This window comes from Cydia pomonella, chromosome 6 (assembly GCF_033807575.1).
Source record: "Cydia pomonella isolate Wapato2018A chromosome 6, ilCydPomo1, whole genome shotgun sequence".
NCBI classification, from domain to species: domain Eukaryota; kingdom Metazoa; phylum Arthropoda; class Insecta; order Lepidoptera; family Tortricidae; genus Cydia; species Cydia pomonella.
In genome coordinates, this window is record NC_084708.1 from 6,454,569 (window position 1) to 6,469,847 (window position 15,279).

A 15,279-nucleotide genomic window follows, 5' to 3' on the forward strand; every position below is an offset into this window, starting at 1 on the left:
GATGTACACCAACATTGTAAGACCATATGACGGTTTTAAATGGGTACAATATTTCAAATATATAAATATATATGTGTATGTATGTATATATGGTATATGTTTGTATTTATTATAATACTATGTATTTATGCATGTTTATTTATAATAGTAGTGTTTAGATAGTGACTTTTATCTCTCTGTACTAATTTTCTTTTCCGCACCAAAAGTAAGTTTCTGTTTGGCCCAATGGTTGTCTGGTAGAGAATGCCTTAAGGCATTAAGTCCGCCATTTTTACTTTTTTTTTGTTTTGTGCAATAAAGGTTAAATAAATAAATATATACACGGTGTTTCACAAGGAATTCGAATTATTTTCATAGTGTATTCCTGATCAGAAAGACTTTTTTGGAATTTACCTAGTTTCAGACTTAATGCTAATTGAGAACAAAACATTATTATTGTTACTTAGTGCTAAACTCTTTTTTTAATGGCGATGTTGCTACTAGTGGACGTAGTCTAAATTTAATATCGTCATTGATAGATGTAAAAAAAAGTACCAATAACCCTTTGGAACATTCAAAGTTTTACGAAAAAAAATTTTTTTTAATTCATCTTAAGTGACATGTAATATAAGTAACATTTGATTAATATGTACAAACACATAAAAAGTAAAAAATAAAAGCTTTTGGCGGAATGAACCTCATATAACATTTTTTCCTTCTTTTGACCTCAGAAATGCGTGGTTAAAATCTTTCGGGTTCCTCGTTATACCGTGTATAGGCAAAGAGTTATGAGACTAAGTAATTTTTGGTCTGGCATAAGATTTAAAGTTAATATCTGTTAAATTAAATGTGACTCTTTGGTTCGATATCATTTTATGAATCAGTGGTTCGATATCATTTTATGAATGATAGATTTCTGCACATATTCAACATAATTGTTTTACTATTTTTAGGGTAGCTTTAGCGAAGTTTTTATCATTATGGTCATGATACTTTTGGTATTGACTTACCTGTTTGTAGTGTAGTGTCGGTCAAAGTTCTTCAATAGCATCTTGTAGACTCCTTCAGCTTCAGGAGGATTAGCACAGGCGTCACCCATGGAGCAACGGCCACCATTCAAATCTTGCCACATCACCATAGGTACTTCCCAAACTCCTATAAAGTAAAATAAAATATTAATTTAATAACTTACGGCCCGATTCGAAGAATGAGTTACGATAACGATAAGTTCTGGTTTAGATAAGTTCTCATTTAGATATCGTTTGTATGTCGTATAATTAACAAAAGTAGCTCGATTCGGGCAACCAATGCCACTTTTACGTTAGAAATATCGTAGATAGATCTTATTGGGATCACAGCGGAATAGAAATAAACGTCAATTTTGACATGTCGTTTAGTTATAGATCTTTTAAAGATCTTTCCAAGTTTTACATATAAACAGTTAATAGTATCATAATATTGCATTGTCACAAGACTCTCATATTATGTACCTATGCCAAATTCCAGCTCTGAATACATTACTGGATACCAAGTAATTACCAACAAGTGATCAAATAATGGTTTGTAAATTTAAGACAACTTAAAACCTACATATAGTTTAGCAAACCATTTCTTTCAGTAGAAAAAGGCGGGAAGTTTTTAAAATTTTTGGCGCAATGTTGTTGTTGATGTTCGTTAAATACTAACATGTTTCAGTGAAAAGCAAATAATCTCACCTGGATATGATTTTGTAGGGCAAGGCGGAATCATACAGTCGTGGAACAGTTTGTAGTCAAGAGTATAAGGCCAGCTAGGTGGTCTGTTTTCATAGACGGGCAACGAAGAATCGTATGTGAAGTTAGAATCGTACAACATTTTGAACATCTTGTTTCCTCCCACTGAGAGGAACGGAGCTCTCATTCCTCGAACATCCTCTAGTTTCACACCACCGTACGCTGCTAAAATCTCTCTCTGTCCACCCACTTCTCTGTTCCATTTCTTTTGGGAGAATTGCTCTCCAAAACTATGACTGAAAGGTGTAACATGTTATATAAGTTACCGTTTTTCTTCATGGACTAGAAACCTTATAAAAATAAATTAAGTTAAAGTTAATACTAAATGAATTTCGAGAATTTAAAGTTTGAGAGTATAATAGATTATAATTCCAAGTTATAAAAGAATATTGAAAGAGAGAAAAGAAGTTTGTATAAAGTAAAATCTGTTTGTTTGATGAAGTGCGCTGAATCCTGTTTATGTGCAGTATTCTCCAAAGACTTACGAAATTGTGTGAGAAGCCATCTCATGTCCAGCAGCATAAAGATTTTGTACTTGGCTGTAATCGGTCCACTCGTGGGACACATAAAATGTGGCTGAGATTGGACAACCGTTGGGGTTCACGCGACCCTTTTCGAAGAGGTCTTGATAAAGAACCTTGTTGAGATCGTTCACGGAGTCATCGAATGTCAGAAGAACAATCTGGGGCACCGTCTCCACCTCTAGGTCGCCTGTTGTTTCGGGATGTTGGTAGTGATCGTGCGTGTGGTGATTGGATGTGTGAGTAGTGCCAGGAAGAGGAAGAATACGAGACAAGGTATGGTAAGGATGGTCAGAATAAGAAGGAAAGAGAAGAAAACTCATGTTAATAAATTGTTAAAATACTGTTGAGTTTTACATACTATAATAAAAATTGATATATAGATGGTCATGAATAGTTGAATACATTGTGTTGTTAGTGGTATAGCCCAATAGAAAACATTGGATAGATCCACTACTGCTATTTTTCAGGTAGACTTACGATATCGTATGGGAGGCAAATTCGTGACCATCTGCATAAAGATTCTGAACTTGACTATAATCAGTCCATTCATGGGACACGTAGAATGTGGCAGATATAGGGCAGCCGTTAGGGTTGACTCTTCCATTTTGGAAGAGTTCTTCGTAGTACATTTTATTGAGATCATTTACTGCATCGTCGAACGTAATCAATACCATTTGCGGGGTTTCGTTGACAGGTATATTTCCTATATTATAAACACATTTAATTTTAATAAGACACGGGTAAGAATTTTATTAAATGCATTTGATATAATATACTGTTATCTAATCACAATACCGTAAACTTACTTAATGTTTTAAGAATCCTTATTGCACGTATATATATAATCAATTTCTGCAATATTTTCCGTAAAAATAAATAATTGATCGTATGCGTTTCTCAAGAAACATTTGGTTAATACATAATCTTTAAATAGTTGACGTTAAATAACCTTACTACACGATTGCACTTAACACTGCAATAGAAATGCGCTTCAAGAATAAATCACCATGTCTGTGGAAAACTTTGGTTTTAAGTGTTGACTTTAAATCCTTTAAATAATTATATTAAAAAAATATCGTACCAGGTATATCTTTTCCACCGCAGTAGCAGTCAGGCAACAGGCACACGTCCTTCCTACACTTAGCTGCAGTCTTGTCCGGTGTCGGCTGCGGGTACACAGGCGCTGGTCTCCTCGGGGGATTGGTGTAGATGTCCACGAACTCTGTCGCCTTTGACACTATGGCAGTTGATGGCTTCAAAGTAGGGCGGCTGCGGCTGCTCAGAAAAAGCGAAAGTTATTAAAAAAGACCAACAGTTAATTTACAATATGAAAAATGAGACAAAGTTGGATAGTCTAACTAAATAAAGGTGTCTGAAAACTATTATACATTGGCATGCCGCGTAAAAATCGTATTATATAGAGATGTTAATTTTGTAGAAAATTTGAAAAGTAACAAAATATTAGTGTTGAAATATTTAAGTATCAAGTTCCTTATGTGCAATTTTTAAACAAAGTGATAATGAGTGTATAGTGATATGCAATCAACTCAGTATGTGAAGAAGACTAAAAGCGTAATGAATTGATATTTTCATTTGGGTTTCTAACGTTGGTGGGGTTCCTCTGTTGGACTGTGGCTGATCCAAGGTGGAGTAGTGGGCGGACCCTCTACCGCGAGTACTGCTGGGGCTTGGGCTGGGGCTGGGTCTGGAATACATAAAGTGTCATGTGAGAAGCTCATAGCGATAGCCTTGGTTAGTACGCGTGGTTTTAAAGATGAAGCGTTTGGTCCTAATTGCAGACCAAATCGACCGTTTAGTTTATAGCCATCAGCATGTTTAATAATATAAAAATGTTCATTATTACAACAGTGTTGCTATATTTTGTTGCTTTCACATAAAAGGAAAACTACGAGTTATTATGGAAATAAATTCACATGCAAGTACCATGTTATTTCCAGTGTCATATGGGTGCTCTTACAAACTACATGATGGATTTGCTATGTGGTGCATGATAAGTTGATAAGTAGAGATTTAAACTACATTGAGGAACTTTCTACATATTATTTTACTACATCTAAAAATACATAATATTTTATTATGGACCATGGAGGAAAGGAATGGTCGCGTCAGGAGTTAGCAATTCATAAATATTTAACTCAACCGACTTTAAGTCCCCCAATGGAAGAATGTTAAGCGATAGAATTTAGCTGTAAGTGCCATTAAACGAAATGTCTTCATGCTAGTTATACCGCGAGGCGGAAAGTAAGGACTTATAGATAGAAGTCGAAGCCTCCACCTTCCGTAAGTAAATTATATGAGAAATAGGCTTTTTAGGCTCTGGCCGGCGATTGTACCTCTGGTATTTGATTTCGTTGCATTTTGGGTTCGGTTGCAGACTGTTGTCTGAAGAGCATTTCGTCGATTGGTAACTCCTGCGCCCAACTCCCGGGTTTGTCGCAGCTAACTTTATTGCGGGATTCACTCGTGAGGCACGAGTGGGAAAGGATAAACTCTTTTTTGTCGGCGTCACGTCAACTTTGTAAGTAGTGGTCGATTTTGTACTACTTGTTGTTGAAGCTATTTCGTTTAGGACTGGAGCTTGTCTGTAGTGCTCTGTCTCAGTCGTTGTCTTGGTTGTTTCGGTCGATTTGGTCAGTTTTGTTAGTTCATTGTCAATGTTATTATTAAAAGCACTGTCAATTTTTGTCAACTCAGTGGAAGGTTCCTCGATAATCTGAATGAATTTCCGGGAATTTTCCGGCTGTGGTTTAACAGTTGTTTGTATGTTTTCTGTTACATAATTGTTAAAACTGCTAAATTTAGAATCGGAATATTCTCTGTTAGGAATGTTGCGTAGTACATTGTTACTTGGAGTTTGCAACATTGGAGTCGGCGTAGTTTCAGGATATGCAAAAATTGAAGAAGCAGACGTAGTAGTAGTGGAGGTTCCTCTGGTTGAAATTAATTGACTAGTAGTTGATACGATATCCCTTTGAGTATAATTGGGAGTCCCAATAGTTGTAGGGCTAAACTTCGTAGTCGGTTGCTCTGTTATAATATGCACACGTTGAATTTGATGGCGGACAGGCTTGTCATCTATGTATTTCAGCATTTTCTTTTGGAAACCTATGTTTACGACTTTTTCTTCTTGAGGCGCAATGGTGCTCACTATTTGTTTTACTCTTTCCGTACTTGAAGCTCCACCAAAATTGCTCAGAAAAGCTTTAATAACAGATTTTACTTTACCGCTGAATACTTCGGTAGTTTGATCAGAGACTTCATCATCATCGACTTTATAACTGTAATATGCAGGTTTAGAACTAAATAATTCTTGAGGCTTTGCAGTTGAACGTAAAATTACTTTCTGTGTTGTAGTATATATAGTTGACGAAGCAGTACTGGTCGTAAAGTCAATAGCTTCATTTTTTTCCTCGTTGTTTCTGAGATTATTTAGGGTTCTATATGGTGAAACAACAGGTTTATTCCATTGTTCATTTCGTTTCTCATAACGATCCCAATCCGGTAAATCTCTGTTTATGGGAGTAGTTGATTGAATTTGATTATTTTTAACATTTTGAAGTCCGGTTTCAATCAATGCTTCGGTGTCAATAGTATTTTCAGTAGAGCTTTCTTTCTGGTCATTGCTATAAGTAAAAGGAGCTGGAGCCGGCCTTCTGATAACGGTTTTGAGGTAATATTTTGTAGTGGTTGTTGGCGGTGTCGCAAAATCTTCTCTAGAATATTGGTATGAAATTTTGGGCCTACTTTGGGTTCTAGAATAAACTGGTATATCCTCTTCAATACTAGAACGACGCAATGAACTCTCTGATGATCCAACATTATCCTCATCAATAAGTGGTTCATATTCTACTGGTTTTTGAACATTTTTTAACTCATCGTGTCTTGTTTCTGTTACTTGTTGCTTTGTTTTTTCTTCAGGCGTTATATGCTTTCGACTTATTTGGTAATTATCAAAAGGCCGGGTCAGAACTGTCAATGTGTAGGGATTATTAGTATTGTTGGGGTTTCGCCTAATCGAAAAACCAGTTGTTAGGGAAATAACCTTTTTGTTTTCATTAGAAGAGGTATTCACCACTTCCACCGGAATATTATTGTTTTTGTTAGTCACTCGGGGAGAATGCCTATGGGTCAATTTTTCAGTTGGTAAGTTTCCTTTCAACCTATGAGTATTATCAGTCTTTTCAAAGGGCTTAGCAAGGGATGAAAGGTTTATAGGGTTTGAAGTGGGAACTGTCGTAGGGGGCCCGTCAGAAGGGTTTTGGTCTGAGGAACTATTAGGATTAAGGTTAAGGTTCTCATCTGTGGATGATCTGTTGAATACAAACCAAAAGAAAACTTTCTAATTTAAGCTCTTAAATATTTCCTATAAATACTTAACAAAAATACGACAAAGTAGCCTAAATGACGTTTTCTTATTGGATACAGTACAGTTTAGTAAAATTAAATAGCGGAAAATGGGTGGAAATATTAAATGTTTTATAAAAGACGGGGATAAAGGAGAAAAGATACCACAAAAGCTTAACAAAACTGTCGCATGTTACAGCCAGCTTTCATAAGCAGAATGTAGGAAGAGCCAAGATGTCAAAGGTATGTACATGTTTACAAAATGTTTGTGAAACCTTTAAACTGAGTTTTGTTTAAAATGTATAAATGATTAGTATGTTAATTGTTAAATAATAAAATCAGCTTAAAGATGATGATATTAAATTCGAAACTGAAATGAATTTACCGATATTAATGAGTTTAGAAATATATGGAACAAGCTTGGATGATTTCGTTGTGGACGATTCCTTTTGTAGTACCTTGGAGAGTATCTAGACGGGGTCATTGCTTCGGTGGAGGGTGCAGTAGTAGGGCGATATGTTGTGGTTGTGCTAGTGCTTGTCGTAGGAGTAGTGCTAATAGAGGTAGCTTCGTAAATCGTTGTCTTCACACTGCTAGGGTGTTCGTAACCCAATTCGTTACCTTCGCCCCTGAATCATTCGCAATTACGGTTAAGAATTGATGTTATTAATTAACTACAATACTGTTATAATCATTATTAATATTTAGGAATTGCTAGATATCTTACCTTGTTGATTGACGAACCGGTGCTTGGTATTGGTTCTGATTATTTATCTGGAAAATTAACGCGTATTATTACGTGTGTTGATAGGCGTTACAATCAACATTATCTAATCTCTTAAATATCAATTAGTATACTGGTATTTAACGTAGTTAATTTCATCAAAGCATCAAATCTTATTTATTTACAAAAGATTGTTAAGTATTATGAAATAAAAAAACCTTATTTCAGGCAACTAGTGGCCCATAGAAATAAATACCTTAAAACTAGCATACAAGTTACAAAAAATATATTTTAAAACTAAAATATACAAAACACGTCATGGTTGCGATGTACTTCGCAACCCCGCAGTGTTAGGGAACGGGCCGCGGAACCGAAAAATACATATAGATTATTATAATAAATATAGATTACAATAGAAATATAGCCAGGATACAAACAGTGTTATGTTTTCTTACTTGTCCTTGGATAAGTGTGTCATCATAGTCGTCAGCAGATGGTCTCGGTGTATATTGCACGGGCTCAGGTCTCCTGACAGGGGGCGGCGTGCCGCGGTACGTCTGCTGAACTGCTGGGCGGAGCGAGGCCGTGTTATATTGCTGAACATAATCTGCCGACACCGCACCAACCGCCCGTTAGTTACCTTACCCAGTGTCCGTTGAGTTTGTTCGAATAGTGATGAAAGAACTGCCGATGCCGATGCGATTTAGAGTGACATATTAGGGTATGGGGAGCCCACCTCAATGATTTAAATAAGTACAGTTATAAATATACAGGTAGATAACAAAGTGTATCAACATTGTTATTCTCAGTCATGACATTTAGTGTACTGACAATACTTATTGGAGGTATACGAGTATTAACAGCTAATTTGATGAATTTATAACAAACATTCATATTAACAATATATCGCATGTGATATTATTGTGTTGTGATTCACATAAAATAATGTATGAATAATATACATATTTACAAAAAAAAACATTTATTATAATGCGGACCCTTCAAAGTACTTGCGTTCACATCTAAATAAAAGTCAGTACTTTTGCCGTGTTTGTGTCAGTTGCATATATAAGATTAGTTTAGATGTTATCGTAGGTGCTTTGAGGAGTGGAGCGGATGATGGTTTATTCACAACGAGTATGATGTGAAACGGGTATTCATGAGAGTAGTTGTGATCAACAAATGAGAATACAGTGATATAGTCGTAAATATGTGATGGTGAAATGATTAAATTTGATAGTTGGATTTGTGCAATGCAGATGTCACCTTTTATATATTTATCGTGTTTCTATACAACTGAATTAGATCTGTGCCGATTCTTGTACAAAAGTTGCATAATGCAGTGCAAAGCACACAATTCCTGTGAATTACATTAAGTGTATAATTTCACACATAATAGTGTCATGTATCACACATATTAGTGAATAATAGTGAATTAAAAAAAACAATGAACCGTTTTGATTCCCATCCCAAAATTATCAGTAGAAACATATCTCAAGTTAACAATATGATAGTATATAAGGTGGGGTACTAAAACATGCAATTTTAGGTTAAACTCGGATCAAGTGCATTTTTATGCTTTATAAACATTACTTCATAATTTATAACTTACACGAATCTAATGTGCTTCATAACATACCTGTGTCTTTATACAATTCACCATCTTCATCGTAAACAGCGTAGAATGGATCAAATTGGTCAGGAGAGTAGTTCTGAGTTCCATTATACAGCATTTTAGGACGTGGGCTGGCGGTGTATGTGGCTGGAGTTACATTGTCGACAGGTTCCAAGCTGGAAATAAAATGAATTCCAACATACTAATATTTCATAGAAACAATATCAATCAAATTAATTCCTTTAGTACTTTCAGTCCAAGTTTTATTCCACGGTCCAGTCAGTGTTAGTAAAATCAGTATATTGTGTAAGCGCAGTCACAAATCAGTCTGTAAAATCTGAATATACGTACAGAAACATGAGAAAGAGGGAAAAATAAGAATTGTTATTTATTGATCCGCCATTTTGACTATAAGAATGTTTAGGTCGATGGTTAATGGAAAGCCTAAGATAAAAATAGTGCATAGGAATATGTACAAAGTGGTCAAGTATAGGTTCTGTGTTGTCAGTCGTACCTGTTTGTCTTGTCATCGTGTCTAGTCTTAGTAAATCGAGTCTCCTGGTTATGACTGTCACGAGGAGTAGTCATCTTCGTCTGGGCTACTAGGTTGTGATGTCTTATCCTGCCTCTATTTTGCTTGTCTTCTGTTTGAGTAGGTTCCTTCACGGTAGTGGGTTTAGCCAGCCTATGCCTAACTGTGTACGGTCTTAGAGTAGTCTGATTTAAATATTTTGGAGGTCTAGCAGTAAAAGGTCCATTTTCATGGGCTGGTTTTCTTATGTGAATTGTCTTATTCCTAGGTGCATGGTGAACCATTTCATAGTTTGATACTTCAGGGCGCATCAATACTGTTGGTGCAGGCGAAACAAAATCTACCATGACCGGAACGGCTATTTTTGTCTTTTGTCGCTCTTTATGAGGAGCTTTTGTAACAATGGAAACATCATTATGATTTTTAGTGGCTGATTCTGTTTTATAATTAGAGGGTTGATGATAATTAGGTCGTTGGGGACTAATATGAACTGTTGGTGCATTTTCATCACTTTCGTTACTCTCACTGTCATCATATTCTTGATAATTTTGAGCCATCGGTGGTCTTTGTGGTTTTATCTCGGAACTAGGCATGTAAATTGATTTAACTGGCGGTTCATAATAATATTGCTCGTCTTCATCGTCGTAGTAATAGTCGGCCATTTCGGGAGATGGTTTTGGAATCGGTCTTCGTTTTGCTGGTTGTTTCGTTGTAGAAGTGACTGTGTCCTTGGTAGTAATTGCGTTATTTTGATTTACTGGAGATTGCACCGATGGTCTAAATGTTTGGGCAAAAAAGTTTTCAAGTTTTGGAAGATTTGAGAACGATGTTGGTCTTGGAGTTGGATGCAAATATAATTCTGTCGATGGATGGTTCCAGTAATGTTGAAGAGCTGCCAGTTGTTCATTAGCTAAAGTTGTTAACGGTTTTGATGTTGATTGTTTGAAAGATAAATATGCATTATGCGGTTTGATTGAAGATACAAGATAAGGCTTTATAGTTGAAATAAAATATGGACGACCAGTTACAGGTTTTTCTTGTTTTATCAAATATTGTAACTTAGGTGTTGAAAGTAGTATAGGCGCTCCTGTTCCCGTTTGCAGCAAATATGGCCTCTGGGTTATAGAATACACTTGCTGAGTTTCCCCTTTATACTGAGTTTGGTTCAAATAAGGTCTCTGTGTTGTATTTATAGGTTTGTTAAAGTTATAATTTATTGGTAAAATGCGGTCATCTCTAAAATTTGGCGGTTTCAGTTTTGGCAACGCAGCGTCTAGTGGTGTACCAGCGCTCTGATGAACATCCTGATTTTGTTCATTATTTAGTCTAACAGTCTGCTGATGATGAAGCTGTCTAATATTTAATTGCTGTGATTGTTCAGGTTGTTTCTTTGTAGGCACGTTTGAATTCATTTGACTAGAACCAACAAATGCGCTGGGGAGATTAATTGAGCTAAATGGCCGAGGCGTACTCATACCCTGATAATTTAATGTGGATGATCTAACTCCAGAATTTCCGGATACAGAGGTAGGTCGTTCAGAGGGTCTTGTGATTAAAGCAGCATTTTGATTCACGTTTGGTTTCAGCGTTGTGACACCTACAGTTTCATAATGCTCACCCCTAAGTTTATCTAAGAAGGAATCAAAATCGAAATTGGGATCAGCAAATGGATTTTCAATATTAGCATATTTATTTTTGGGATGTGTAAATTCATACGGTGGATCTGGAAAATCAAATTTAAAATGACTTTTTCCGTCGTCATCATCTTTTTCTGATGAACTTTCTTCTGAAGACTCCTCGTCATCATTTTCATCTGATGTATCTTCATCATTATAATTTTCTTGTTTGTTAGGTCTATTATAGGCATCAGGTCGATTTGATTCGCCGTTAATTGGTTGTGATGGACTTCTTTGTGCATTGTTAAATGGTGAAATGGTTGAAACTGGTTTACCAGTGACTACTGTACTTGGCAAAAGAGATGAGTCGTGCACTATATTATGACTATTCTGGTTATTAGTATAAAACGACTGAGCAGGATAGCGGTTAGCGTTTTGATTATTTTGTTTTGGAGCATTATTATAAAATCCTCCGGCTAATGCTGCAAAGGGATTTTCACTATTTTTCAGCGCTGATATAGGTGGGCTTTTTGTAATAATTTGAGTCGCAGAATTCATAGGATTATGGGGTAATCTTTGACTGAATGGATCAGAAGGACTAGCTTTAAATGGCCTCTGAGATTGTATGTTATCATTTTGGTACGCGAACGGATTTGCGGTAGAATAAATATTGTTATAAGGTTTGCTGGAGGCATCATACAAATTATTTTTATGAAGTCCGTTCAATGATGACTGGTGCCTTATATTCTGGTTACTAGCATGAGGTAAATCAATAAATTTGATGGGTTTTGAATTAGGCCAGCTTTTTACTGCAGTTTTGAAACCATTTTTTAAATAATATCTAATTTGTCTTTTTCCTCTTTCACTATCTTCATGTACATCTTCTTCGTCATCGTCTTCCGTTGGATCCATTTCTATGTATTCCATTATTTCATCACTATCACTCCTTTTGGAGATTTTGTCTGTATTGTTAGTATTACTGCTAGAAGTTTCGTCAATAACTTCTCTTTTACTCCTTACAATAGGTTTTTCAATAACGTTATTACTGTCTATTTCGTTTGTTAAAATGTCTAACTGTTCGTCAAGATGAGAGTCAGTAACGTTGTCACTTGTGTCCTCACTGAAATAATTACATGTCAATTATTGTATTTACCTATAATGTCAAACATTTCTCCGTCTTTTAATACGTTACAAATACTTACTGATAGGTCTGAGGTGCTTGAGTAGCGGTAGCTGTTCTTCTTTCTTCAACTTGTGTGCCAAAAGAGAAGGACCCTATTTTACCATTGTTTTGTGAAATAGATGCAGGAATAATATTATTGTTAAGATTTCTTCCAGTACTGGCGACTTGCGAAACATAGCCGTCCCTATCTTTCTGCACTTGTCCAATGGTTGATGGCTGTCCTCGATAAACACGTTGTTGTCTGTCGCTTTCGATTTCTTCAACTGGTGGTAGATCATCTTCAACATCAGCGTATAATTGTTGCTGTAAAATGAAATTATGCGATTTGATTCAAGATTTACAGACGTACTTTATTTATTCATCAGTTATTTTGCAGCTGTTTGCCTACAACATAGGATGCTGTGTATCTAAACATTTTTAACTGACCTTTTCGTATTCATCTCGGTTGAACTTAGGTTGTCCCCTAGAGGTGACGACAGGGTTGGGCTGCGCCCGAGGAGGTGGCGGTGGGTTGCGGCGCGGCGGGGGTGGTGGCGGGGGATTGCGTTCCCGCTCACTGATGCGTTCGAGGTCTTCGGAGACCACGGCTGCGCCGGTGCCGGTGGCGTCGCAGCCAACGTTGCGCGGCCAATCGCATGTTTGGAGCTCGTGGCTGGAATGGATTATATTTCGTAATAAGCAATTAAGCATTACGATCGTAAATCAGTGATACCTTGTAAAGTGGGTGGTTGAAATGGCTAAGAGATCTCATACATACTCAATCACTTTATAATCTTATGGCATTATTTTATAGATGCGCTTACAAGCCTCAAATAGTTCATTATCGTTTGTCCTTACCTGTCTTAAGCTTTGACTTATATATTTGTAAGAAAGGGATAATACATAAATTAACTAAAAGAGGCAAGTAAAGATTTATGATTAAGAAGGCAAAAGTAATCTGGTCTGATCTGAACAGTGAATACGTGGAAAGAGCTGTTGAACACTTAAACAATTATTGCTGGACATGTTTCTTAGCGCATCCTATCCTATCGCTCATATCAAGAAATTTTAAATTATTTGGAGACCTGGATAGCTTAATGGAGAGTTGATAAGATAAGATAGTTCTTTCTTACCTGTACATAAGGCCACCAGTGCAAGATTCGAGTAGAGCGCCGCCAAATACGCATACGTAGTATAAAGTGCAGTCGTTAGGGTGTGGGTAGTATCCGAACTCTTCAGGGCAGTCGAAGTCGGCATCCCGTTTGATGTCAGCGGCGACAGGAACACTTCTGATTGGTCCAGAGCGCCTGCTGTCGTGCCGTGAGCGATCTGATTGGGCCGCTAGGCATTCTGAAAATAAAAGATACAATAATTAAAATTTATGTATATTATTTTATTAATCTGAATGTTAATATGTTACTTAAACATGAAGCACATATCGCTTTAATGATTAAAGTTAATTACGTCTACGAAACCAAATCTATAACATCCTTCATATCCATATAGGTAATTCCATGAAAATCGGTCAGTCAGTAAGCTAAATAAAAAAAACATTTTCTCAGGTACCTTTCTAGGTTTGTTAGTTACCTTGTGTGCCTTAGAGCGGAAATAGAGGATCCCCACGTAGCGGGGCCCCGTCACTCGTTGGCGAGACAAAATGGCTTAATAAGTTAATAAGTTACATGAAAAATAGAAAACAGCGGAACGATCAGTAAGCCAAACAAAAATAACCTATTTCCCCAGGTAGGTTCGTTAGTTACCTTGTGTCCCCCAGAGCGGAAATAGGAGCCCCGTGTAGCAGGGCTCCGTCGCGTCATTGGCGAGACGAAATGGCTTCATAAGATACATGAAAAATATTAAATGGCGGGGAAGTCAGTAAACTATACAAAAAATCAACAGATGTGTATGAAGTTGGCAACACCATGATAATGGATGTTATAACTAACCTAACAACTACCAATCATTATAATCTGCGAATAAAAAAAGACCTTAGAATAATTGTTGCAAGCAAGTTAAAAGCTTTCAACATTATGTAATGATACACCATCTGGAATTTGAATATTATGAGTAGGTAACAATAACGATAACCTGCAAAATGTAATGTATAATTTTATGACTATTGTCAATATGACTAATAAAAATTACGATGGCAAACGTTGTGGACTAAACAAATCGGAACTTAAAATTTACGGGAAACTATAGAGACCCGTTGCCGGGATTGAGATGCGATTAGATACGCAAGGGTGGACGGCTGGTCCGGGTACTATGACGCGCACAAAGACACAAGCAGAGGTTAGTGCACTTTTGGATGTTTTTCCGGTGAAAAAAATGTTAAAATAGTACATTATGATACAAGTGTGTTAAGTTGGTCGCAATATGAAAGCCGATGTGGGTAATAACCAATGCACATGCATTTTATACGACGTTTTTCAACACACTTGCGAGGAAAAAACAAAACTTATAAATTAGTTTTTTTATGTCAAAACAGTAAAAGGTCCAATTTTCAAAATGGTGCCTTAGAGTTTTAACATCGAATAATTGCAGCAAAGCGTACTAGGCTCGTAGGCACTTAATCGCCAGTTCATTTAAGTAAGCTACCAACACGTTTTCCAAGAAAAACTGGGCGCTTTTGTTGATTTTCCATTGAATAAAAGTTTCATATATGCCGCCAATTATTTTTCACCGAATTTTGATGGGAAAAGGCTATCATTCTCGGCTCTTGCCTCTATTAGTATTACTGACACCGTCAATTTTATATGTTCTTCATTTTCAATACAATATGTAAACTAAAAACATGCAAAACTATTGCAATTTTATGACAAATACGGAAAATGGTTGGCGCGTTATTTTTTTTTACGTTTGATTCCAATGCGCGCGTAAAGCAAAGGCGCGAACGAAATCGATAAACAGCCAATTTAAAAAATGTTAAAGCTAATATTTTCGTATTTCTATTCGACGGATGGAGATCAAATCGATAAAATGTTATGTTT

The 15,279-nt window shown here is 36.4% G+C and overlaps 1 protein-coding gene across 5 annotated transcripts in view; it reads right to left on the reverse strand.

Moving 5' to 3' along the window:
• The window catches only part of LOC133518806 (mucin-2), a 167,387-nt gene that overhangs the window by 2,980 nt on the left and 149,128 nt on the right, over positions 1-15,279 (reverse strand). Inside the window, exons 2-14 of one of the 5 annotated variants that reach the window (XM_061852513.1) lie at positions 13,423-13,639; positions 12,737-12,962; positions 12,330-12,613; positions 9,004-9,155; positions 7,820-7,929; positions 7,368-7,414; positions 7,099-7,269; positions 4,630-6,606; positions 3,882-3,980; positions 3,357-3,550; positions 2,237-2,462; positions 1,695-1,987; positions 990-1,134 (exon numbers count right to left, since the gene is read on the reverse strand). In XM_061852513.1, coding sequence (XP_061708497.1) covers positions 990-1,134; positions 1,695-1,987; positions 2,237-2,462; positions 3,357-3,550; positions 3,882-3,980; positions 4,630-6,606; positions 7,099-7,269; positions 7,368-7,414; positions 7,820-7,929; positions 9,004-9,155; positions 12,330-12,613; positions 12,737-12,962; positions 13,423-13,639 — 4,141 coding nt within the window. Of the gene's footprint in view, positions 1-989; positions 1,135-1,694; positions 1,988-2,236; positions 2,463-3,356; positions 3,551-3,881; positions 3,981-4,629; positions 6,607-7,098; positions 7,270-7,367; positions 7,415-7,819; positions 7,972-9,003; positions 9,156-12,329; positions 12,614-12,736; positions 12,963-13,422; positions 13,640-15,279 lie in introns of all 5 variants that reach the window. The other 4 variants (XM_061852512.1, XM_061852514.1, XM_061852515.1 and 1 more) reach the window with 4 other exon arrangements.